General features: G+C 37.5%; 1 protein-coding gene across 3 annotated transcripts in view; it reads left to right on the top strand.

The window, feature by feature from the left end:
• FCHSD2 (FCH and double SH3 domains 2) overlaps positions 1 to 26,804 on the top strand; it is a 162,924-nt gene that overhangs the window by 120,617 nt on the left and 15,503 nt on the right. For 2 of the 3 annotated variants that reach the window (XM_069808636.1, XM_069808637.1), the window contains exons 9-13: positions 905 to 1,027; positions 5,132 to 5,227; positions 6,251 to 6,322; positions 16,210 to 16,326; positions 17,853 to 17,957. In XM_069808636.1, the coding sequence (XP_069664737.1) occupies positions 905 to 1,027; positions 5,132 to 5,227; positions 6,251 to 6,322; positions 16,210 to 16,326; positions 17,853 to 17,957 (513 nt within the window). The remainder of the gene's footprint in view (positions 1 to 904; positions 1,028 to 5,131; positions 5,228 to 6,250; positions 6,323 to 16,209; positions 16,327 to 17,852; positions 17,958 to 26,804) is intronic. The other variant, XM_069808638.1, reaches the window with a different exon arrangement.

Here is a 26,804-nt window from a genome sequence, read left to right as displayed (position 1 = left end):
TCCCCCCCCTCTGACTTTTCAAAATTATTTAAATAATCAAATGCAATTTTATATAGAAATGCATTCTTGAATCTGTTGAAATGTGGTATACACTATTTCAATGAGTATACTCTTTAAATGGCTCTCAGTGAAATTTGGTATATTGAAAAATACATATAATATATATTTAAATATATCCAGAGTTGAATATTTAAAGGAAAGTGTCAGTCACTTGCAAAATCGTACATGTTTAATACAGAACTTGCATTAAACCTACGTGTAACGTATGCCATGCGATGTGATTTTATGGCTCGGGTTACAACAGGGCTTTTGAGATTGAACTTTGATGTTGTCCTCTGGTAACTACTAAGTTTGTGATAAATTTTTGTTATGTATTTGGTATTTCTGTGCACAAAAGGGATATGTTGTGTTTATGTGAAATGGCAGCTCTTGGTCAGTGGTTTTTAGTAAGCAAATAGCTGTGTATCTGAAGCATACAGATGTTGAATGTCTCGGTAATGTCATTTGGCGCGCTGTACAGTGACTTGAGGAGTGCTGTGGCTGTAGAAGCCCCATATCCTCAGAGTTACTAGGTCCCTTTCTTGACATAAATGACATCTCCCTGAGCGTATTCACTTATCCAAACCTGACCTCACTGTTCTGCTATGGCTGTATTACACAACTGGATGGAAATCATTTAATATAATGTGATATTATTACAGTGCTCTGTAGTGCCATCTAATGGAAATAAAGCACTGTCATTCCCTTGTCAAAAATGAAAGACATCCACCTGTCACTATCCAGGCTAATAATTATAGATGAATATGTGTTAAAAAAAATTGTATGAGCATCTTGCAAATCTAAACATGAATACAAAAGTACCTACTGCTTTTCTTAATTTTCTTAAATTCTTTCCCTCATACAGGCTCTTGATGGAAATGTATATGATCACCTTAAGGATTATTTAATGGCATTCAGCCGGACTGAACTAGAGTCATGCCAAGCTGTACAAAACACATTCCAGTTTTTACTGGAGACTTCCAGCAGGGTAAGTTTTAACTGAATGAACCTTTGTAACTGAATACTTACAGCATATATAAGTTCCCAGGCTTAAGATTTGCTTCCAAAATAATGACAAAACTGAAGGGTTATTATTTTTGGTTACTCCTGAGTGGTATTAAGTTAAAAGAAACGAGACAGTTTTCTTGGGGAGAGTTTTTCCTATTGCCACCCAGATTGCATTCTCTTGAGTGCATTTAAACAGTACAAGATCTTTAGAGAACAGCGATCAAGAGATGCTCAGTTATACTCACTCTGCATGTTTGGAAAGAGAAATTGCAGCTGAGAGTTCTGCACTGTGTAATCTGGAACCACATTAGTCATCCATCACAGTAAAGCCCTGGGAAGCTGTTTGGATCATTTCTTAATAATTGACTGTCAACTTAAAAAACAAAATATTACCGTGTTTTCTCCCTTGAATTAAGAATGGCAAATACAGAAAACAGATTAGAGTCTTGTCATAGACGTGGTTTGTTTGCTTTGTCGAGCAGCCAGAATCAGAAATACGTGATGGCTTCCAAGATAATTTGATACTTAAATAATTCATCTGTCAGGCTAAAAAAAATATAATTGCCATTGAGCTCAAACGAGCTGCTTCGGTGCAGTCATAATATTCCTTTATACATTTACCTTAACCACCCTCACAGAAACAGAGCTCATTTATGCAGGGACTTAGGTAGAAAAAGCATATTTAACACGTTCCTTACTTACCTACAAACTCGCACCTTATTAGATATAAAGTGAGTGGATTAAAAATTGGCTTCATGCTAGCTTGTCTTTGAATTTACTTGGCAGCAAATATAAAGATAATGCAAATACCATTTTATCTTCGGTTGGAAAAGGACTTTCAGTAATTTACCTTGGTGTATATCATTCAGGTTGGCTTAAAATATCTTCCCCGCAAATGCTGGGTTTGAATCTTTCAACTAAATATGCTTATATATGATGTCTTCATATTCATAATCAATTTCTCAATATTGCCTTAAATCCTTTGTGTTCAGAATACTTGGAGTGCTGCCTGGCTGGGACTTTGAGCTAACTAAACAGCTCATTTGCGTAGGAATACCTTCGTCGTATGTTTGTGTGCGCTGAGCTTGTGATAGCTTGTGTTAGCAAGCCTCTGTGTGGCCAGAAGCCTGCAGGTCTGGCTTATTTTACACAGTAACAACGTCATGCTGTATGTTTGAGGAAAATAGTTCTGTTTCTGCTTTACTAAGTTAGTACAATGCCTGGAGAATGAAAAAAATGTAAATACAGCTGTCAGGCCTGAACAGGATTTTTACAACTGGTTTATAGCTCATCGGCACCAATTTTCTTCCCTCCTTGCAGTTCAAGAATGCAGAAAAGAAAAATTTGTATTACACTACTACTGAAAACGTGTGTCTTGCTCTGAAATACTAACACATTAATTGGTGGATTATTCCACGGATGGGGGCTTTGCTCATCCTTTCTTTTGAACTTTCAGCATTTCCTGTAGGTCCATGTTGCAGGAATCAGTCAACTCAAAAAGAAGAGGTGAATCCGGAGTAGAAACTCTATATCAAAAGCTATGCATGTGTTTCAGAGGTAGCTTGAGTGTTAAACATGTAACAAATTTGTTAGCAATTCAGTAATTTGGGATAAAAAACAGCCTGCCATCAAAGCAAAGATTTTAAATATTTATTGGGGGTTTTTTAATACCTCACCTGTTCTTTGTTAAAGTACAAGATCACAAGCTTGCCAAGCTACATTTAGAAAAGACATTTAGATCATTGGTAGGAATGCTTTCGTTTTTCCATCTGGACTGTATTTCTGTTTACAGGATGGAATTAAATCGTATTTCCTTTAGAATGAGACAAGTTGCTTCCCAGAAGTGCCTGCTTACCTCTTGAATGTCAGAGAGCCGGAGGTGGCTGCTTTGGATGGGCAGGACTGTGTTGCATTCAGCTGCTTAGGAGATTGTCAGTCACCTAATGCTAATGCAGATGGAGGGAAACGTCTCCAAAACAACTTTTCTGTATAAAATGAAGGTTTCTCCCAGTTCATCGTAGCATCATTTCTTGCAGCTTTGGAGGTTTTATTACTGCTAGGTTGGGGTGACCCATGTCACGCCTCTGGCACATCAAGGAAGTATTACCCTCTGACACTGAGCATATGAAAAAGCCATTTAACTTCCTTTTCACTTGAACAGTCTTAGTCAAGACTTGTACTTCTTGCACTTCTCTTATGGAAAAAATCTGATTTTCTTTGGAACATTTTCTGAAATTCCATTTGCTGTTTTGAGTTACATTTCTGTGATGTTTCTGGTAAGAAGCTTCACCAACCTAGGACAAATAATTTCATTTATGTGCGTCTCTGACTATCCTTCTTTCTGCATGTGGTATATATTTAACATTTGATTTCAAGTCTATTTTAACATGTCAATTGACATTGACTTCATAAAGAAACTGTGTGAGAACGTTGACTTCATTTCTGAATAACTGGAAATCCATCTGGAAAAGTTGCTGCTTAATCCTGAGACTACTGTGCTGCTCAGGAGTCTTTTTATTTTCTTTCTAACAATTGTCAAATATATTGTGCAAAATGCTCCTGGGTATTAATTTAGTGGACTTGCACACTCTTCCAAGTCTCATGTTGTGATAACAGTTGTTCTCATTTATAACTAAGTATTGTTGCTTTGAGGGAAAATTTCTTAATGAGTGTTGTAAAGATGGTTTCTCTTTGAAGAACTGAGTTGCTTTTGAGTTAGAGGTCTACAGTGAAAGCTTATTGCATTAAAATAACTGTGTAGGTTTTCACGTCCTCAGTATCTACACTTTGGGGTTTTTCCTAGTTGAAGTTGGTTTAAAATAGTTACATATATTTGACATGGCACAGAGTTGTGCGCTACGGTCGGTGTTCACGTACATCTAGAGAACCATGTGAAGGCTGGAGCTGTTTAACATAAATGATCTTGATGCCATGGTCAGTGCTGAGCATCATCTGAAGCTGCAGATGATTCCTTCTTTAGTATGTTCTGAATTTCTATTTATGGGAATTCCTGATATAGACTCCCTGTATGCCTTCTCTGTATGTTTTCTACGCATTTGAATGTGTTTACATACAACTGCTCAAATTGGCGCAGTAATTATGTACTTTACTGTTTTAAATGAGTGCCTTATTGGCCCTGGAGGACTATTTACTTTCTTTAACTGAAGATTAATTTTTTACAGTTCAGTATTTCGTTAACACAAGCATCAACATTTTGATGCGTTAGAGAACATGTTGTGTTTACCATTGTGCATACAGTGTATTCAGAATTCTTGGTCATACACAATGCTGCTGCTATTTCTGGATAAATACCATCTTTATTATTTATCTGTACATTTAAACCCTCAGTTTGGTAGTAGATTTTTATAATTTCATGCTGCTATTTACGCATTTTCATCAATTGAAGCAGTGAATATTCTCTAGTTATTCAGCCAGTGATACTATTTTTTCATATTGCAATCACTGAGTTTTTCTTTGTAAATATGTGTAAATTGTGACATAAGAGATTTGTTTAGGGATATGTGTCATGCTATCTGAAATGTATCATTAAACAAATTTAGTAGCTGAAGTAGTTTTGGTTTAGCAAAATGCAAGCTTTGAGAGTTTTCTCTGAAAGCCATTTAATAAAAAGAGATGAATTTTGTAACTGATTTTGTCTGCATTATTCCAAATAGTCTTTTCAGCTCCTGCAACTAGTAATTTGTGTAAAAAATAAGACGTTTCAGCTTAAGAAAGAATCGTGCACAAGAAATTATCCGCAAGAGGAGAGGAAAATATTTATGGTAGTGACACCACGTACTGTATACTTGGTAGTTGGCTTTTTTCCCCCCATTTTGAATTTGTGGTATTTTTTGTAGGTTAATGGCAGGTATATTTTAGGTCTTTGTCACCCAGTGTGTGTCCTGCCAGTCACTTCTCAATAACTGCGGGTAGTACTGTCCAGAATCAGGTCCTGTATTTCCTTTTGTTGCATTCAAGGTTCTGCTGCAGGTTTGGTCTCTGAAACACTGTACTAATTTTACTATAGAACATGTTTTCAAGTTTACAAAATAATGAATCTAAATGCCATTTTTTATTTTCTTAGGTGGTGCGGGATTACAATCTACAGCTGTTTTTACAGGAGAACTCTGTGTTTCACAAACCGCAGCCTTTCCAGTTCCAACCAAGTGACAGTGACACTGTAAGAACCCTGCTGAATTCCTTGATTTATTTGTTCTTGCTCTATTTTAAAGAATGTTGTTATAAATGGGTAAGAGAATAGTGCTCACAGGTATCCCAGTCTGGTTTAACCTCATTCTGTATTTTTGGAAAAGAAAGGGCAAGTGGCCTGATTCCACCAGCTCTGCTTGCAGTAGGTGGGTAATCATAACAAAAGCATCAAACAGGCTCGACATCATCCACAGAGGAGCAGAATCTTTTTTTGCTTCCAGATTGTAACTAGCAGTCCTGTGTTTCTCTGCTTTCAGCGTAATTCTTACTACATTTTGTTAGCTTTTTATCATGCTGGTAAGGTTCTCATAAAATTCACTAATACTGGGTTACATGTGTGATGCTATGTCAAATAAAGTGTCTGTGTACCTTTAAATTGCTCAAGGAATACCTATAGGTACATATAAGAAATTATTGATTTAGAAAGAATACTGTTAAAACATTGCATTCCAAAATAATCTCAGAAAATATTATTTTGGTGTATGTGTTGCTTCCAAAGCAAGTATTAATGACATTAAAATTGAGTAAATCATAGTATGTAAATACATTTCCAAACAGCACTTTAGGAAAAGTGGATTGTTGATGTCTCACCGACTTTACTAATGCTATTTTAAGAAATAAGTTTAAAATAAGTCTAGATCTTTAAAAAAGTTAACCTTGTGCAGCTTTTTATTACTTGAATTCATTAGTAAACTGACTTGGACGGAGATGTCTTGATCTCCAATTCAGGTGATTAAATTCAAGAACCCTGTTAATAGAACGCAAGAGTGATTTTTCCAGACATACCAACACCTATAACACCGTTTCCTTTGTCTTTCCATTTTAACAAACTGTGATTTTTATTTTTCTTCCAGCTCCTTTGTATAGAGTCGGTTATTTCTAAAGTTTTGGGTTGTTCTTAATACAGTGAGCAGAATCTTTCTAACTGTCTTTGCCCTGCCTTTCTAACCTTTGCTGCTGTGTGTTTTCATCCTTGTGCAATCTCTGCATCTAGAGTTTTAATGCAGTTCAGCTGGTGGATATTGAGCCCTCACCTGTCAGTGCTATGAGAATGACTATAGCAGAGGTAGTATTTACAATCAGACTTTGGTGTTTGTGACCTTATTAGTATGCATGTGGCTCGGGATGCGGAATTTACACTTGTGTAGAGGTGGCAACAGAATGCATCATATATATATATATATATATATATATATATGTAAAAAGAAAAAAAAGCTTTTTCCACAATAAGACTTAAGAAGGAAAAAGCAATTTAACTGTGTTATTTGTGGGGATCAGCTTCACACTTATCTTTTGCACTTGCACAGCGTTTGTAATTGATATTCTAATCTTTTGGGGGCATGAATTAAAATTTCACAGCTCAAGATAGTGATGTGTATAATTGGTTACTTCTCTAATGTGAATGGGGAAGCTTGTATAACAACTGCAGGCTATTAGTATGCACTGATGAAATGCACTCCTATTACTAATTTAATTTTATTCTTTTTCCAGAGGGCTATCCCCATGTAAAAAAGAACTGTAATTCACTCTTATTAAACTCCACAACATTAAAAATTACATGATTCTTTGACATGGCACTTGTGTGGTCTGACAGTGTACACGTGCGCTGCTTGTACTGCTCAACTTCAGAAGCTTTTTAGAAGGCAATGAATGGGTCGTTCATGTCTAAAGCTGTCTCAGTACCTCAGGTGCAGTGACTTCTTTACTTGGCTAACCCACTTGGGCTGTAGAATTACTGCATTTCTTCATTGCACTGCATTTTTTGAGCTTCTAGTTGCTTATGCTGTAACCAGTTTTCACAAAAATAAATAAATTATGCAGGCTTCTTTATGATCCATAGAGTTATGCTCAGCTAATAGGATCCTGCCTTGTCAATTGGAGGTTACACATTCACCATTTTTAATCGATAAGTACAAGAGAATGAGGGCTTTTGCTCAGGCTTTTAAATTTGTCAGAAATTGTATGTTTTCTAATTAATTGAACAACATTTAATTGAAGAAAAAATATCAAGCATTCTTTTGCCACATATTCTCTTTGTAGATGATCTGCAGAGACTATCAGTTGGCTTTTGTGGGTTATGCATGATCATTTTCACACTGAAGACTAACACTGAAAGAAATATAAGCGGAGTGATTAATACATCTAATCAAATGTTTAATATTAACCTTTTCCAAGAACAAATTATGGCCTCCCTTCAAACTAAACACCTGATCCACTGTGACTGGGGTCAAAGATTGGAGCATTACTGGAATGAAATTTTGAGTACTGTAGGCAAGAAGAATGTCATAAACAACATGGATGTGGAACTCACCTACATGGAAAACACTGAATGCTTTTGTAAATTCTAGTTTTACATGGTCCATCTCAAAATTTTGTTTTATGAGGGGAGAGCTGTTGCCAAAGAGTAACGCAGAATGGATTGCCATGCAATCCTCGAGTCAGGTACAAAGCCCACAGCTCCATTTACTTTCAAAATACTCTCAACGTGCACAGTCAGAGCCTCCAAAAGAGACTGTTCCTAAGAAAGGTAGGTATGAAATGGTTTTCTATAAATTCTCAGGATTTTTGTTTTCCCAACATCACACTAACACTGGCTGAAATGTGGACTCTTGAGTGTCCACAAAGGAGAAGGCCACTACAAAAATATTTTGCATCTATCAGCTGTTTTCCATTATGTAATAAATTGTTTTGAGCTTGGACTTTGTACATTTGTTCATGTTACTAAATTACTCAGATTCTTTCAGTGTCTTGGTTAATTTTGACTGACATAAATTCATATTTTTTAAAAAAAGTTCTTAAATTTTTTTAAAACAAACCATTTTCCCTTAAGGAAACAGTAAGAAATCATTGATAGATTCCCAACCAGCTTTAATCCTTTTAATAAATGAATTCACAAAACGGATTGGGCCTTTACGGATAGCAAAATGGAAAAAATAAGAGTCTTTTGAAATACCTTTAGCCTCACAAGAAAAACCAGTCAGCATATGCTGACCTTACACAGAGGCTGCTGCTATATTCAGTGTAGTGATAGTTTAATCATCAAACATCCTCCCACGAGGCAAATGGTATTTAAGTCCATAGAAATCTATTGCGTTGAAAACATACTGTCCCCATGCTTCACAGATAAGCCCTAGCAATAAGAACAGGGTGAAATATAAAGGAAATTAGCCAGCTTTTCTCTGTTTCCTGTTTGGAAAAGATTCTTTTTCTTTGAATCGCGTGTTATCATGTGAGAAAATGAGCCAGACAACAAAACGCATGTCCATAGTGCGGGAGGATAATGGCAACAAAAAGCTGACACTAAACTTCTGCTGTCTTTTTCCTGTTTTTTATGTACGTGTTGCCTGTGACTATAGTTTCCCCTGTACATTACTGATGCTGTTGTTTTGTTTGAGCACGCAAGTAAAAAATGTAGCCAAATCTAATTGTATGACAGCTTATTGACATGAAAAAAATATATTTTTCTCACTGTAATTTGCAGTAAAACAACATCTCAGTAAGATCGGTGGGAGGTTTTGCAGGGTCACCCCTTGTTACTTGGATATACAAGTTTTATGGATAGATTGTAAGAATTTCACTTCTCTATCATACGCAGAAGAGTATCTTGAATTTCTGAGGAGCTTATATTAAGCTATATAATATAAGTTACGTAAGCTATACTTACAAAAGGACATCATTCTTGCTTGTGGCAAGGCATGTTTTCTCAGCTCAGCAAGTGCTCAGGGGTTTCAAAGTAAGTAGAAATTACTGTGTAAATAGGAATCAGGACTCAGTCAAGGTCTACTTTGTCAGACTACTTTTAGCAGGTTTCTGTGCATGCATACAGAGGCAGAGGTATTTACACATTTCAGCATTTATTATTGAATTTATTTAAATATTTAAAATATATTAAAAACTTACTTAGTATTAAATATGTTTAAATATTTTAAAATTCCTTTGTTTTCTAAATAACATATTCTATTTTTACAATTATTGAATATAAATATTTTATGTTTGATCTAAATATTTAAATACAAAAAAGGTTCATGAAATATAAACTGCTAGTGCAAAATAATCCCTCATGTAAGTTAGCCCAAACTAACAAGTTCAGAGAATGCACTACTTCGTATTTCGAGTAGCCTCTGCTTTTAATACCAGAACAGAGTAAGGTGACTGTTTTTAACTATAACTTTTTTAAGCTAAATAGAAAGAAGAAAGTTATTATTCAATTTTATCAGTGTCTAAAGTACTACGAATTACTGCTGAGGAGAAATACAGCCATTCAGGTAAAGAAATGCTCAGCAGATACAAGTGGGAGCCTGGCAAAGCTGTACATTCCTTGTATAATTTGACATGTCTTGTGCATGGCCAACATGACTAAAACCAATTTTACTTAATTCCCCCCTCCCCAGTCATGGGTAAAATAAGGTCTGAGATACAATACTCATATTTGAGGTTGATGCTGAAAGGTTAGTTTGAAGAAAAGGGGAAGTCCACACCCTAGAGTTACTAGCTCTCTTACCTTAGGTTGAATGTTAACATTGTTTCTGATTTACTTTAAGTATAATGAGCTGAAATTAGCTCACTACTTAATTGATTTTATTTTAATTTGAAGAGCACACTGTTAGTATTCTTTTTTTTACAGTCAGGTAACACTATTGAAGCAAAGCTCTGAATAATTTCTAACAGTGAGACTAGAGAGCAGAAGTCATACTTGAAAGAAGTGGCCACTTAAGAAATAGATCTTTGTTTATATTGCATTGAAAATATCTATGAAATCAATTTCTTTGTGTCAAAGTTGATTCAAAAGGTACTCTTTTTTCCTTTGGTTGCCTAATGAGAGCAATTTTTCTGTATTTCTAGTTATATTAGAATGCACTATAGATTTTTGCAAAAGTTGGATGTGAATGCAGCTGCTGTGATAGCTGAGGCAAATGACAATAATTATGAGGGTGAGAATGTAAGTACACTAACGAAAATGTACTGCACTCTAATTTCAAAATTAATTTCGGTGAGAAGATTAAAAACCTTTAAAAATATATAAGATTAAAACAACAACAACAAAATATTTGTGGCTTTTAATCTCTGCTGTATAACAAAAGTGCTTAATACAAAACCATAAGGCAGTAGGAACAACGAAGCTGTATTAATCACTGACATCTAACAAAACCTAGTACTTTTAAGATTCTAGTCTTTCCAAAAAAACCCCAAACCCCAGAGCTGGGAAGAAACAGAGCTACAACCTTTACAGTAACCCTATCCTAACAAGTTTGGCATCAGCTGCTACAACAGTCTGTGTGCATAGTATGTTTCAGAGGAGATTTCTAGCTAATGGTCAGTGATCCCCCCAAATAATTATTGAACCAGAATTAAAAATAAACAGCCCCCTAAAAACCAACTGGATAAATTATTTCATACATATGGCTGTACAACTGTTCCTTTCATGGGTACTTTTAGTAAGGAGAGTTTCAGTTACACCAGATGTCAGACAATAGCTTCAGTATTTGTTGGGATTTAAATATTTTGCTATAGAAAATTTTGCTATTTGCTTTTAGTAAAAAACATGCAATCGTGGTGGGACTATATTTCAGCCCAGGTGATGTCAAGAAGTCCCAGGATCCCCTTTCTCTGTTCAGATATCCCAGAACCATCTTTCTTGTGATAAGTTTAAATGAAATTATTTTCTTTATTCCCTGCCTGATAGGATGTTCCTTATCCTTCTGCAGCCCAGCACTCACCACTGTGAGATGTTAATTTATTAGATTAAAAAGCAGAATGTGGTTATATAAAGCAGCAGTAGTAGGTTGGTTTGTTTTTAGCTTTATCATAACATATGTACAGAGGTTTACATAACCTATTAATAGTGGATGTAGGTCCTTTTTTATTCTTCTGAGTGGAAAAAAAAACCTGCATGCAAATAATCTTTATTTTTAAACATGGGGGCTGTCCTGTTTGTAACATTGAAAATTTACTGAAGCGCAAGTCAGTCCTAGCTCACTCTCGGCTAAACTAATATTAAATTTGTTCTAGAATAATAGACTAAAATGAGCACCAAACTTGACTCACGATGTTCCTATAACTGCTGTGTTTAGCTGTGAATTGTGTGAAAAATGTCATGCATATTCCTTCCTCCTCCCTAGAAGTGTTGATCAGAAGGTTGAGCTTGCTTTTCAACATTGGCATGGTAACATCTCGTTTTCAGCTCTTTAGAAGAAATGGCTATGATTTTTAGGTGTGTTTTGTGTTGGTGATTTGCATGCAATAAATGTTACTGCTTTTTTCCTGTGTTGAAGTGAACATTTTTGGTCTTCAGCTACAAAAATAAGGAGCTTTTAGGCTCAAGGGCCAACTTCTTTTTTGCTCTTAAGACTGTACATGTGCCATCTGCATCCAGATATAACTGCATAAATAAGAGAATGCAAGCTGTTTGTCCCTGTCATAAGGCAACTTCTGCACCTGCAACAACATTTCAGACAAAAATGGAGAAGCGACATGTGTCTACAGACTAAATGCATTTGTTAATTTAAGAAACAGCATTGCTAGCCTCTAAGCTCTTTAGCTGGTTGGAGTCATCTAGTACTTCAGTTGGTTTACTGATTGAATTTTTAGCACTAAACACTGCTTTTGCTGTAATCCAAACCCTTAGAGAACGGCAGAATGTCCATCTATGTTTAGCTCAGGTTTTTTGGCTCTTCCTTCATTCCTTGGCCATGGTAAGCGGTTTTGGTTTCCCTGTTTTTGGGAAGAGGTTAAATTGAGTCATTGGACATCTTGCCACCACCAAGTTCCAGTCCTGAAAACACTTAAGCAAGCGCTTAATTTAGTAAATCAAGTTAGGACCAGATACTTCAGTTCCCCCACCTTTCCTCCCATTTTGATTTTTATGTCTATAGCAGATAAATCTCTGTTTTAGCTCCTTTCTTCATACCTATTTAAATGGCAGTGGGTTTTTCATTTCTTACTTGATGTACCCCACTAGCCTATCTTTACCTGAGGATACAGACTTCTCAGGTCATCCTTGAAGTCCTCCTGAAGTGTGTATTCTTCCATGCCAGTCAGCTTGCTACTGCTCCTCTGCTTCCTTCACAAGCCTTCTTAAGCGCCAGCAGCACGGTCTTTTACAGGTCGGGTGAAGTCCCTCCATGGCATACCAGCTCCATTTATTCAGGAAGCATTCCAGGTCCTGACGGGTTTGAAACCTTTCTCCTTGCACTGTCTTCTCAGCCAAGTATTCAGGCTGTGCATTTTCCACCACTTTCTCTGGTTTTGTCCAGCTTTGGAGTCCCTCTTTTCAGCTGCTTCCCCAGGAGACTAAATTTTGCCTCTAGATCTTGTCTCCTGCTTTTGCCTGTATTTTTGGTATCCACTCAGACCACAGCTCTAGGTTTCTCCCCAACTCTTTTTATTACCTCATTTTTATGTTGGTTTTTTCCGACCTTTAAGCAAGGGTGAGGTCTGCTTGGATACAATACTGCTTTATGAATAACTAATATAACCACTCTGATCCAATAACAATTCATTTCTTTTTTAGTATGCCCTTAGGAGTAGCCACAAAGTTTGCATTCATTTTTCTGGTCAAGTGCTTTTGATAAATAGATTAAAAACCGAAAACACACTTGGGATAATGCAGAAGGTTATCAAGCAACTGAAAAGAAGTCTGTATTCCTTCTTAATGAAAATGAGATACTATGTAGGAGCAAGACCAATGGGAACACTGAAAATTCATTATGAGATGTTTTGTAGGGGAGAGGCAATGTCAAATGATTCTGCTCAGATTTGCAGCTGTTAAGACTCAGCTGGAAGCTGTGGAAGAAGCTGTACAAAAATGCTTACTCCAATAAGCTGGGAAAAAAACCAGAGGTCAAATGTTATCTTAAGGACTGGATGTGCCTAAATAAATCAGTGTGTTTGTCCTCTTTACGTTTTGCAATGACCTAGTGGAGTAGCTTAATGTAGGTAATTGAAGAGGTCGAACAGTAATGGAGAAACAAGATCGTATAAAGCCACCTCAATAAAAGCAGGCAAAAGCCAACTTGAAATATTAAGTGAGGGGATAGGTGTAGAGAGCTGCACCTGTTTGTTCTTTGCTTGGGAGGCAGCTTTGCCTTCCTACCTGTTCATGCCAGAGCTAACCATGTGCTTATAGCTTACCTCCTCCTCTTCTTGGCTGCTCTATGTCTTGTCTAACAATTGCTTTTACTCTGAAAATACCATTAACACAGGTTTTGCGGCTCTGTCCCACTCCAGTGGGTGAACTTCATGGAAATGTTTATTTCTGGCTTTGAGCTAAAATACCTTGACATCTTATGCTAGATTGTAAAAGCCTCTTGGGTTTGGGGTTTTTTTTGGTCACTGTGAGGAGCACAGGGATGCTACCTCCCCTCCGCCCCTCTTTTGTTGTCTATTAATGTATACCTTAAGGCATTCTCTAGGGTCAAGTTGAAGCACTGCAAGCATCTTGGCTGAGTTACAGCTTCTTGAAATAGAGGCAGAAAGTGGCCCAGGAGTCTCCTGAACCATTAGATATATTTCAGAGCCCTGTGGTGGGAGTGCGTGTGTGTGTCTGTAGGGGTTGTCTTCCTTTCCCTCGCTTGCCACTACCATTGGAAATCATCTGTTTCACAACCCCTTGAATCCACTACCCCCAGCTCTCTTGTAATAAGAGGATGAATAAGAATAAAGGCCAGATTCAATTTTGATGAAAAGGAGCTTAGCTGAACAAAATAACAAGCTGAACGAATTTTTGCCTCATTTTCAATTAAATCCTCTGATAGGATGTTAGCCTAAGTTAGTATTATTGCCTCTCCCATGAGGGCAGCGTAATCTAAAGGCTTAAAAATTGTGCTTTCAGTATCACTTCGGTTTGCTTCCTGGTATCTCTTGATTTTACTTTACAGTCTGTACCAAATGCTGGTATTAAAATTGTCTTCCTTCCTTGACACAAATTGTACCACTTTGCCAGCTAAAATACCTGATAACACCATCTCTTCTTCTGCATCTGCTGAGGGCCTCTCACCTAACCTGAAAATAATTCCTTGTCTTTCTGCTCTCTTGCTTACCCTTTTCCTGCTGCCTAACCTTGAATTTCTCCTTCCTAAACAACTTCTGCATACTTGTGGAATCTTCTCTAGTTTCAAACTACACCTGATGAAGAAAAATCCTGTCTTTTGAACCACAGAGTGAGAAATTCATGAAACAGTCATTTCTTTCACACATGCATATGCAGTCTCTGTTTGTTTTGAGCAGCACTAAGCATACTCTCTCTTCTTGAATGATAATTTGTAAGGGGATTTTTTCAGTTGATCTCAAAGGTTGTGCAAGGTTATATCAGCCTGAAGAGGACTTGTGATAAAAAAGAATGCAGGGTGGCTCTGGGCTGCTGTGAGTGTCTCGGGAGGGAGATGTGCATGAGTCAGCAAGTCCTCCAGGAAAAGGAGTTGTTCTTGAGGATCCCCTTCAGAGTACTGATTAACTTAAATTGGAGAAACCACTGAAATGTCTGTTGTAAGAATCTCTTCTGTTGTGCCAGGAGCACACCCCGGGAAGGTGGGGTGAATATAATGTCTCCTCACAGCTAATTTTATTGATGGGAAGAGTATGAGACTGGCTCATAAAAAAAAAATTCATAGAATCACAGAGTGGTTGAGGTTGGAAGGCACCTCTGGAGGTCATCTGGTCTAGAGCCGGTTGCCCAGGACCGTGCCCAGACGACTTTTGAGTATGTCCAAGGGTGGAGACTCTACAACCTCTCTGGGCAACCTGTGCCAGTGCTTGGTCACCCTCACAGTGAAAAAGTGTTTCCTGATGTTCAGAGGGACCCTCCTGTGTTTCAGTTTGTGCCCATGTCCTGGTCCTGGCACTGGGCACTGCTGAGAAGAGTCTGGCTCCATCATCTTCGCACCCTCCCTTCAGGTATTGATACACATTGATGAGATCCCCCGGAGCCTTCTCTTCTCCGGGCTGAACCGTTCCAGCTCTCTCAGCCTTTCCTCACAGGAGAGATGCTCCAGTCTTCATGGCCCTTTGTTGGACTCTCTCCATGAATCTTTATTAATAGTTATCCTTATGCAGTATAGGTGTGCTAAATGTGTACACAATAGCCACAAATATAGAAGGAATATCAGGAAGCCTGCTTTAGTGGAAAGGTGGAGACCGATTTACATCCTAAACACTGAGATGCATATGTAAATGCACTGGGTAGTGCACTAAGGGAAATTATAGAAAGATTGGGAATGATTTCTGTAACTAAATTCTGGGAAGTCTGTTTTTAGAGTTTCAAGTGTGTTCTGTTCAATCTGTAGACAGTAGAGAGCTATTTCATCTTGGTTTAGTTGGAATTTCATGAGGGGGAGAATTTTTGTTGTTATTGACACAATAAAAGCAGGCATAAGATGAAACAATATCAAAAAATGTCACTTGAAATGTGAGTTGCTGTTTTGCAGACAATTTTTTGGGGCAGAAATTGCTGTGCTATTCTAAAATGCTTGATGGCATTATGATTTGATCACAAATTACAAAAAATGAACCTAAATGGCCCATTGGATCACACTTAACCTTTCATCTTTGCTTCCTATGATGCATGTTCACTTTAGAAATTAGGTGACTTCCTTGGCTAGTTACCCTTTGTTTCTTTGATACGTTGTATGGGTGAAACAGTATTTCAGTTTTATTCATCATGAATGCCTTTCATTGCAGTAGAACTGTGTTTGCTATTCACCGTCATGCTGATTTTCCTGAAACAGTTGTGAATTCTTGTGAACTTTGATTTGCTTTTGTAGTTGGCTTTCCACAACATGGTACCATCACAAAGTTCATAAGGAAGAGAGTTGTTTTAATTGAACCTCTTGTTTTGTATGAAACAAGATCCCAGGCTGATAAATGTAATATAAAGTTATCCTGTAACTAAATATCATCATATCTACAGAATTAGCCCCGGGTCTATGTCATGACTCATTCTCTTGTTTTCTGTTCCAGAGTCGACAACTGGAATCGGAAACTGGAACAACTGAAGAGCACAGCCTCAACAAGGAGGCTCGGAAATGGGCTACCCGGGTAGCCCGTGAGCACAAAAACATCATCCACAGTCAGCGGGTAGGTTAGGAAAACATTCGTTTACAGATTTTATTTGTTGCAGCTCCCCGCTGCATGAAAGAGGAGCTGCTGCAAGCACTAGGGAATTACTTTTGTCCTGTTATCTCTCTGGGCAACCTGCCATTTTCATCTTAGCCTTTCTCAATATGATACACTCAAACGGCTATGTTAGCAGCCTCTCAAACTTTTTGGTTCATCGATATGTTTTGTTATTCCCATACAAATCTGAAGTTACGGCTTCTACTTTACTGCAAATAACTTACAGACCTACCTCTATTCTGCACAGCATCATTCTGTTCAAACTAAAGTTTCAAGGATTCTCCTACCTCCACTATATCATGTATATATTACCCATAGAAAAAAATATATTCAATTGGATATCAAAAGTCTTCTCAACACTAGGAAAATCCACGAGTAATATGCACTTAAATCTAATGTGAAGACACAAAATTAAGACTGTATTGATAAATTTATTTCTACGTATGTGGCTCAACATAGAAGAACCTAGGGCTGTATTTGGGTGTCCTAACTGAGGCTTCAGGTAGCTGTATTTTGGAATGCAGCTGAGACTGCCTAGGAGTGAGAATAAAATCAGCCAGTAGAAGTGCATCCCTTGGGTCACCAAGTTCCTTAAACATCTGTATCAAGGCTCTCATGCTCTTGTTGAGAGAGAATGTTCAGACTCAAGCTACCTTCTTGTGCTAACTTCTGACTAAAAACATGTGTTTCACATGCTTAGCCATACTAAGCCTAACTTGCATAGACTAAATTCAATTAATGAGTCTATACTACAATATCTGTAATATTCAATGAGCGGCTGCCCAGGAAGTGGGGGACCTGGCTTCTAGTTCCACTTTAGTCTTTAGAGATTTGAGCCATTCCTCAAACTACTCAGGAAAATGCACCTGATGCTCCTTCTACTCTTTCTCCAAAGACTATTTAACACAAAATGCATAAACAGTCATTGAACCAGGCACAGACTTGCAGACAACTGGTGATGATTGGTGCAGTCACATGCTTTTGTTATTTTTCATCTGTACAGTCAACAAACATGTACATGAACCTAAGAAACTCCAAAGTGTCTTCTGTGATTCAGCAAATTCTCCTCTGGACATAATGTTCCTGCAAATGCAGGAAACCTGTCTTGGCTTCCTCTACAGCAAGGCTACCATTAGCAACTTCTCTCTCCATGTTTAAGATGCTCTTTTTCATCCTGATAGAAATGCAGAGCAACACACCCATTTTAAATATTTAATTATCAACATATAGATGAGTTGATTCATACCACAATATCATGTTTTTGTGAAGATATTGAAGTGTTCCCCTAAGTGGAATTTCCATGTGAAATACTGTGCTTTTAAATAGTGTTTTGCCTTGGTCATCATCTTTTTTCCTGGAGTGGACTATTGTTGGTCAACCCAGCATCTAATCAAACAATAATTTCCCTCACTTGTCATAAATATTTACCTTGTAAATGGCTTGCTAGCATTTACTACATCTGTGGTGTTTTTTCTTATTTCTGACAGACACTTGAAGAGCTAGAATGCCATGGGCCTGTGATGTCTGAGCAAACCCGAGCAGAACTGGAGCAGAAAATAGATGAAGCCAGAGAGAGTATACGCAAGGCTGAGGTAAGAAGGAAATTATTTTGGCATGTTCAGCTTCTTACCACAGAAGGATTTATGTTACAGCTATTTAATTTTGTTTGTGGAAATGTAAGCTTTTAGCATCAAAAATCAGGTAATTTCAAGATGTCATTTTTTCCCTTGATTTCATAGTTCTCAAATCACTGAATCAACTTAATCATAAGACTCGAGATTAGAAGAGTAATATTAAAAAAAAACCTCCTGATGAAGAGTGATTAAACTTGCTGCATTTTCCGCTATTGTGCAAAGGTCAAGAATCTCTGTATTTAGGGGCTTTGTCTTTAATAGAGAAAAAACAATCTCAAGTTTACTAGTTTCCTTCTGCCTGAAGGAATTAATACCAGAAAATGGTGATCATATCTCTATCTTCACACATTCTGGCTTCTAGAAGGAACTGCCACATGCTGATGTGCCTTCTGTTCTAGTATTTTTTGATATATGTGTTAATTTGTAGTTCTGATGGGAAAACATTTGAAATAATCTTGGCATGTCTTTCAGCTTTTACTCTGAGGTACTTTTGAAAAGGTTGCAGAGCTTTATGGGACCTGTTCTGGGTTAAGAAAGACTCAAGAAAAGATAAACTAGCTTCATACTTGACTGCCAGTGTTGGATTGGTAAAAGTTAACTGTTTTCATGGCCAGTGATTCAAAAAACATATTGCAAGCAACAGGAACTAATCTATTAGTTTTCGGCTGAGTGGGTTGCTTAATTAAAACTGTAGAGCAAACGTAATTGTTTCAGTTAAGTGCTTCTCATACTGCTAGATATTCAGAGTACCTGATGTAATTAGGAATGTGATTTACAGTTCAAGAGGTTAGAAAATGTAGAGTAAAAATATGCCTCCTACGGGTGTGATAAACGTTAGGCTCTCTTTTTACAAATCCAGAATATGCTCTCTTAACAGGAAGTGTTTTAAAATGCAATAGGCTTTTATTTTGAGTAAACTATTTCAGATAGACTTATACTCCAAAGTGCTTCAGTGTATATATAGTTAATAATTAAATATGCAAGGACAGAGAGCATGAGAATGAAAGATAAAAGCAGCAGCAGAAAGAAATAAAATCAGGATAAGAAGTTGCAGAGGAGGAGGTTCTCACATAAAGGTATTATAAAAACTACAAATGAAATCAGTCTGGAACTTAAGTGTTTGCAAGGACCTGACTTAGGAAGGAGAAAGATTTTTCAGCACCTCCATGTTAGTAGAAAAACAGGACTTGAAAAGTGGAAAAAGAAAGATTATACAGCCTTTGTTTCTTTTTTGTGAAAGTCAGTTTTGATGTATGTATTTTATAAAATAAAACAGAAAAAAAAGTCCCCAAAACATGCAAAGAACTGTTAATTGGATTTACTTTTGCAGCTGTTACTGAAGGCATAGTATTTTACAGTTACCTGATACCATACATGGTTGCACCTATGTGAACAGCCAAAGTAATTAGCCCTTTAACACTAGTTAGTTCATTATCACCTTGTCACATTAAACCTTACCACTGCAAAACTTTGTGGATACTGCTGTGATTGTAACTGGAAAAGTAATATGTTCTGGTGCCATGTCTGAAAGTGTTTGATGGTAACATGTAGATTTTATTTTGTTAAAAAAACCCAAAGTGTTTTATTGGGAGGGTAGCAAAGCAACTTTGCTTGCAACTGCAACAAGTGTTGGCTAATGTACTGTTGTTTCTTGCCACGAAGGTCAAGTCTCAGATGTGGAAATCTCCCTTTTATTCTAATTGAGTAAAGCAGCTAGAGGATAGTACACCTAGAAGATGACAAGGGTTGCAGGGTATGAATTTTGTAACCTTGAGATAATTTCCTCAAGTCAATGGTTGCATCAACCTGCGATACCTATAGAGCAGCATGTGTAGGACTTACTGTTTCTAAATGATCATGTGCGTGTACTGCTAGCACTTTGAAGACACGGACATTTCGCTGAATGTTATTTGTAAGTCACATGCATATGTGTGTGTACGTACACACGCTTTCTCTCCTCTTGTGGTGTGTTAGTGTGTACTGTTGTCCTCATTCCAGAGGTGTTCTCCCTTCTTCCTTTTGGGTTTTTTTTGTGTTTTTCTCTTGAAACGCTTTTTATTTTTATTTCCTTTCTGGAGTAGCGTGCCTGTTGTTCTGTCCCATTTTGGCTTCTTGACCCGCTCTTTGGTGCTTTTTCCTTTGCAAATCTACTCTCTTCCTCCTTTTGTTTCTTCATCATTTCTGGAGGGGAAGATAACTTCACAAGCACATTGGGATTAAATTTTGCCTTTCTTCTGGCAAGGCTATTTTGGTCATTGCTAGATGCTTCCACTTGCATGTTTCTCCCTGGCGAATTCTACATTATTGACACATCTTTCCAGTGCCAGCCTGCTTAACTATCAGAAGACAAACTGGTCTGTATGTGCCATCTAATACAATGTGAGCTGAGTCAGAACATTTTAGAGATGATATATATTGGTAATGCAGTTTCTCCAGGGTGTATTGTGCATAGATGTATTCATCTCATTGCCCTCTTCCTCAGAGACCCTGAATCCTTTGAAATCTAATAACTGAGAGGAACTGAGAAACTGTACCGCATGTATAACTTACATGTTCTCTGACAAGCACAACAGGTGTGGAAGCAGACGTAATTTGAAGGTACAGCAAGGAAATAGAGTAAAAGTGTGCATAGGATCAAGACATATTGAAGAAACTGAAGTTTTTCATCTTCTGCAAGATGCATTGCCTGAACATAAAACCTTAGATTGGCACATTCACAGCTCAGTGGGTTATTTTTGATCTTTTTCTCCCTGGGATAGGAGGTATTTTTCCTTGTGATGTTTCAGGGAGCAGACTCCATGATTAAAGTTTGGAGAAAAATACAGCTTACACCAGAGTGCTCCTGTACAATTGATACATGGCAGATGATATACAATGACTGTAACTGCTAACCAGAACACATATTTTCTTCTTAAAAATGGAAAGTTTCTGTTTGTTAAACGTTTTTTGTTTGTTTTGCTTGCTTGTTTTAAAGGAAGTGTTAGAATATGTCTGATAATACCTCTGGCACTGGCAGAGTGCTAAAATCGACTGTGGTTAATGCTACACCATAGAGTTTAGATCCAGAGGAACTCCATCCTTGTCAAAACAGCATTTGACCACTGCTGTGTCAGGGATGGATTTTGATAAAGGCAAGCACTGAGGATGCTTGTTTAAATTGAAGGTGGTACAATTCAAGCATCATCTGTAAAGGAGGTCAACACCTTTGTAATTCAATAATTTGAGAAAATAAACTATTCTTGTAGCTCCTTGGCACTGAACCAACCAACTCAGGTAACTGAACTATAACTTCTGTATTTTAAGGTTTCGGTTTTGTGACAACAGTAAGGTTGGTTGCTGGGCGTTTTACAGCTGTTAGTTCAGCCACTTGGATAGATCTGATTTGCCTTAAAATAGCTTTCCATTTCTCCTCTGCCTGCGTCCCTTTATCTTTAAACTATTGTAGACAAAAATTTACTCTCTCCACTGATGTGTGGTGCAGAAATAAGGGGGAAAAAAAGTTGAAGCTATTTCCTTGGTTTCTATAATCCTTCTTTCAGCCTGCATCCTGGACCCTGAAGCCGGGTTACTTGAATTCTTCCTCTCATCTTATTTTGTCTCTATCAAACTAAAGACTCCAATACTTTGATAGCCTGGTGTGAGTCTCACCAAGCAGTATTGTTGGTCCCAGGGCTGACATAATTTTTCTCAGTGATGATGGGAGATTTGCCATTTGGGCTCAGGTCTATGCTCAAGGAAGGTCTTGGGGTCTCCACAGCAATTAGTCCTATTTCCACTTAATTATAGGGGGATGTATTTTGTCTCATCATTAGGATATCTACAACTCTCAAGAGAGTATTCGTACCAGATAAGATTTGATTAAGACTCATTATGGTGCTGCTTACTTCGTTTGATTAGTTCAGAAGCTTAGGTCCATTTTTAATTGTAAATGGAAGGCTGTTTTCTCCCTCCCCTTATATTTGGCTATGAATATTTATTACTGTGCTGTGATAACAGTTGTGTTTGCTGGCTGGGCTCCTGTTCTATCTTAGGATCTAATCTATTAATTGTATGCTGCATGTGGTCCTACTGCATCTCAAGTAGACGTAGCTATGTTTCAGCCTGTTGTTATTAGTGTGTTCTTGCAGTTGAACCTTTCAACTGCAAGAGTGGTGTCATTCTCTGCTCATAAGAAATGTGAGAAAAGCTAATTCCATATGCTTCACTAAAATAAATGAAAAGGAACAAGGCTACCAACCCCCCAAAAGTTGAATTTGTAAAATGTCACTTGCTACCATCTATAGCTTTGCTCAGGAAACATATGCTTGGGAGAGCTGTGCTAAGTAAACAGATTGCCTTCTCAGTATGAGATTTGTAGGAGCTGTTAGTCTTTCTGGCTAGGTGGAATGAGGACTAGCCTGGAAAAATGCCGCCGACATCCACAGATCACGAATTTTGAACTCTTTTGGTGAAAAGCAGTTTAGTGAGGACATCTGCAGAGATGAGAATGTCTTTGAGAACAGCATCAGAGCCCTGAAGCTGTGTTATGGTATTATGAAGATGTACAAGTCTTAGTACTTTATCAGCTGTATCCAAACATTTAATCATTCTGACTTGCAGTGTTGCAAAAATTATACTGTCGCATTTGAGAGTTTTTTATCTTGAATTAATACTTCCTGATAATTATTTTTCAGGGACTTGCTGTAAGTGAGAAATTTGGAGAGCATGCAGTATGCTCAGATCCTGCTTAAATATTTCACAGTATATTTTTTTGACAAACGTGCCTGTTCTGGTATGAGCAATGAGAAAGGAAGTCTTTAGAAGACTGGGGTATATGAATTCACATAATAATAAAGGGTGTGTTTTTCATTAGTGGACATTTAACAGAGGAAGGTATTTTGTGGGATGAAGGGGTAGGAAAAAACACAGAGATGTTTTGAAGCTAATGATGAAATACAGTCGTAAAGATTCCTTGTAAGGATATAGTCAACTGAAGAGCCATATTTGCTCTCTATATATCTTACAGATCCCTATGTACTGTAAAGGCTAGATATCCTTATTTATGGAAACAAATGGATAAGTCATTTTGAAAACATCCTGCAGATAACAGTCATCATGACTTTAAATGTTGCTGAGATGAAGAATAATTGCTGTAGGACTTCAGGCAGTAGACTCTTTCAGACGTTTTTGGTAAAGGATCAGGGATTAGTCTGGGCTACAAGAATATTTATGTTGCTTGTTTTGTAGATTTTCTTTTTGTCTTTTTTTTTATTTAGTTCTTTTGAAAGGTGGATCACACTGAAAATCCAACTCAGTTCCTTAAACCTGTGGTTTGAATGCAGTGTCATTTCATAGAGTCATTCAGGTTAGGGGCTTTGGGGATGTCTCTGGTCCAGCCTCTGTTTAAATCTTACTGAATCTTTTGACTACGAAATGTATAGATCTTTCACTATATTAAGAACCAGTATTTATTACCAGGACTGAAGAAATGTGTTAATAAAGTTTTGCATACATACCTTTTATATACATTTCATTTTCTACTTAGGAATTTGGGTAATTTCCATTCAGTCCCATTACCAGTAGCCTGGGAACAGCTTCTTAAACTGTACAAAATGCTTCAATACTGCTCTCATCTACACTCAATCTCCTTCCCCACCAACTGCCTTCTCTGTTTAGGAATCTCTAATTTTTTTTTTTTGCTTGAGCTAGGGAAAAATCAGCCTGCCAGTTGGGCTGGAGCTACGCAGGTGGGCTCTTCTCCACTAATAGCTTCACTTCTGTTTTCTTACCCTTGGCATTCACTCTTGAGACACGTTATCTGTGTCAGCATTTCATTTCCTGTTTGCTTCACCCTAACAGTCTTGTTTGATTTAACTCCATGCAGAATATTTAGCATATAAATTAACTAACTTTGCTGTAATATCTGTAGAAACTTCCTGCCCATCCTCCCGCTTAAAAAAAACCCACTCAGTGTTGTATTGAAAAATGTCATTTATTAGCTAGTTCCCTAGCTGGTGCAGAAAAAGTGTTGGGTTGGGGGTTTTCTATCCTGGCCAGGTGAATTCCTAGGGGCAGGTGCTTCCAGGTTGCTGCAGGACTCTTTGCTCTGTTGCAAGCAGTGGCTGAGCTTCGCCTGGAGCCAGGTAGCAAGTTTATTTTTTTGGCTGCAGAGAAGACAAAGGAAACTCAGGTTGGAGCAGAATGTCCTTCTTACCTTTTTTTTTATAAATCTGGCATCATATGGTCTTGATTTACAGTACTGCACATGAACATTGTACAGCTAAAATTACTGATAGACTCCCCTTTCAAGGCTGAGCTCAGGTTTGTGCCTCAGGGATCAAAATTTTAGGTGAGTCAGGTTGGATAGGATTTTTTTTTTTTTTTTTTGCTTGGGGTGGTTTTGGCATAGCCATAGCTAACTTTCCACCCCAGACATCAACAAGGCAGGGAAGGTTGAACTTCATGGATTATTGGCTCATGTATCCCTACTTTAATAGCACTGGACTCCGATTTAAAACTGATTTGCAGGGGAGGGCTTACATTGGGTTGTGAGAAATTTGTGGCATTCCAATATTTGTTTTTACTATACTCACAGTTACTTCTACCTATCACTGTGCAAATAATTCTGGTGGCCCAAAATTTAAATGTACAGCATTTCTCATTAAAAGAATGGTTTCATTTTCATACTTTTTTAATTAAAAAACCTAGAATTTAAACAAAATTTACTCTACATGGGAAAAATAAAGATAATCTCTTTCCAACCTTTCCATGTTGTTTTCTTCTTAGCTAAAACAACTTGCCAAATGAGACTATCCAACCCACTAATTTTGTTCCTGCCACTAGAAAAAGGTTGCAATGGAATAAAATACTTCTCACAAAAGATGGTTTAGGCCTACTTGTAATCCTAATTTAATCTGATTTTAATATCTGAATGTGCTCATAAGTATAACCTTTGTCTAAAATAAATAATTCTGAATTCTTTAAGAGAAAAAATATGGGCTGGACAGTGGGCTTCAGGTGGCTTTAGTACAGATCAAAAAGCGCAGGGATGTACAGCAGGGAGAGAAGCACACTCTGATGTGCCGGGGTCATGGTCTTGTTCTGCACCTTGAAAAATCGTGGAAAATAAAGCAACTCTACTTTCAAGAAACTCCATTCAAAACTGATCCAACAACCATAAACCAAAATATTTAAGGGGCCACATTAGATGAGCTTTGGTGTATTTCTGTGTTTGCTTTTTACCCCAACACTTTTATAAATTACTTTAAAAGACTTGTAACCGAGGTGTTTGTGGGATGTAAATGAACACTTGGTTTCTTACAGGCCCTTTTCTTTCTGGGAACAGAGAGCAGCTATGTAATGTATTCTGGCTGGTTTTAATTTCCATGTTGTTTATCTTCATCTTGTGCAAGCTGTAGGTCTAAAGCCTTTGCTTAATTAAGACTGGAACAGTAAATAAACAAAGCTATGCCTTCTTCCATGTAGAGCAACGATAGGTATGTGAGAAACAGATAACAATATTTATATTTTTTACAACTTTGGAGTTTTTTCCTTTCATCTTCTTACAACCTACCATCAGCTAAGGCAAAAGAACAGCCCAGAGAAGCAGGAACCACCCAGAACGCTGTTTGTAAACTTTGTGGGTGGCTGATGGTTTTTAAATCCATGTAGAGATATCCCAGTCCTTAGCTATTAAATAGTAATTGGTAAGTAGTAATTGTAAATAGCAATTTCACTATTAAATAGGAAAATATTTGTTCTTCAGTGAGACTTAATAACAATGAAATTTGGGCAGCACCCAGATTTTTGAGCTAGTGCTGGATTCCAGCATTGTGCTTTCAAAACTCAGCTGCCTTCCTGGAGATACTTAGTATTGCTGGGAATATAAGTGGTTACTTGATATAAAATTTTTTCAAGTCTGTGAGCTTCTGTCAGCTGAGGTCACTCAGTCGGGAAGTACGGCATGTGTGTCTACTAGCATCCCATTTTGTTGAGAGAGAAAATCAATTATTAAAGCATTGTTTAGTTTTTAATTTGAAATATATGATCTTTTTGAGGGAACAAGGCTTTGAGAGCAAGTGCATCCTTTAAGGGTATTGTAGTCTTGTGTGGTTCTGCAACGTAAGGCAAATCTGTGATTTGTGAGAAAGTACACCATGTCTCTTCCTATTTCAATGCATCACTTTCTGGCTACTTTCCCACATCAAAAACTGAAAGAAGACTGGGCAATCTGAAGTTGCATCCTTTGTGCAAGGTGGGTCCCTCCTTGATGAAGTCAGGACTCCAGCTTGCAGAAACCTCACCTTCCAAAGGGAAGAGCCTACCTTGTGTCTGGGTACACATACAGAAAAGCTTGTTGCATGACTTAATGCTGGTGAAAACACCAATATTTCCACTGGGTGATCCCTTGTTTCCCTCTTACTCAACATTTTATTCCGGCTTAATGAAAGCATCAAACCCCACCTAACTTAGACCTAGTGATATTTGAATGAAGTGCTTGTATTTTTAAATATGTAGCTGTTCCTGTGTGAGAAGCAGAATAAAGTTATACTACTGTCTGGTTTTTCAGTGTTTTGGTGTTTTTTTTCATATAAGCAGGAAGCTGTTAACCCTGGTCTACCAGTATGATTATTTGGGTAAAAGTATGTATGTATGCTTGTAAATAGTGTTATACATCTTTCAAGTGCAGGCCTGACCTAATACTGTAAGTACTTTTATGGCTTGTCTGCAATGGAATGAAGCTCAAAACATTTGTGGTTTGGAACAAACATTTGTTGACTATTAAGACTACTATGCATAAATAGAGTGGGGTAACTCGATTGGATT

The sequence above is a fragment of the Haliaeetus albicilla genome, chromosome 20, assembly GCF_947461875.1.
Source record: "Haliaeetus albicilla chromosome 20, bHalAlb1.1, whole genome shotgun sequence".
Lineage (NCBI taxonomy): Eukaryota > Metazoa > Chordata > Aves > Accipitriformes > Accipitridae > Haliaeetus > Haliaeetus albicilla.
The sequence above is the reverse complement of the archived record's forward strand: the minus strand, read 5'-3'. Positions and strand labels throughout refer to the sequence as shown.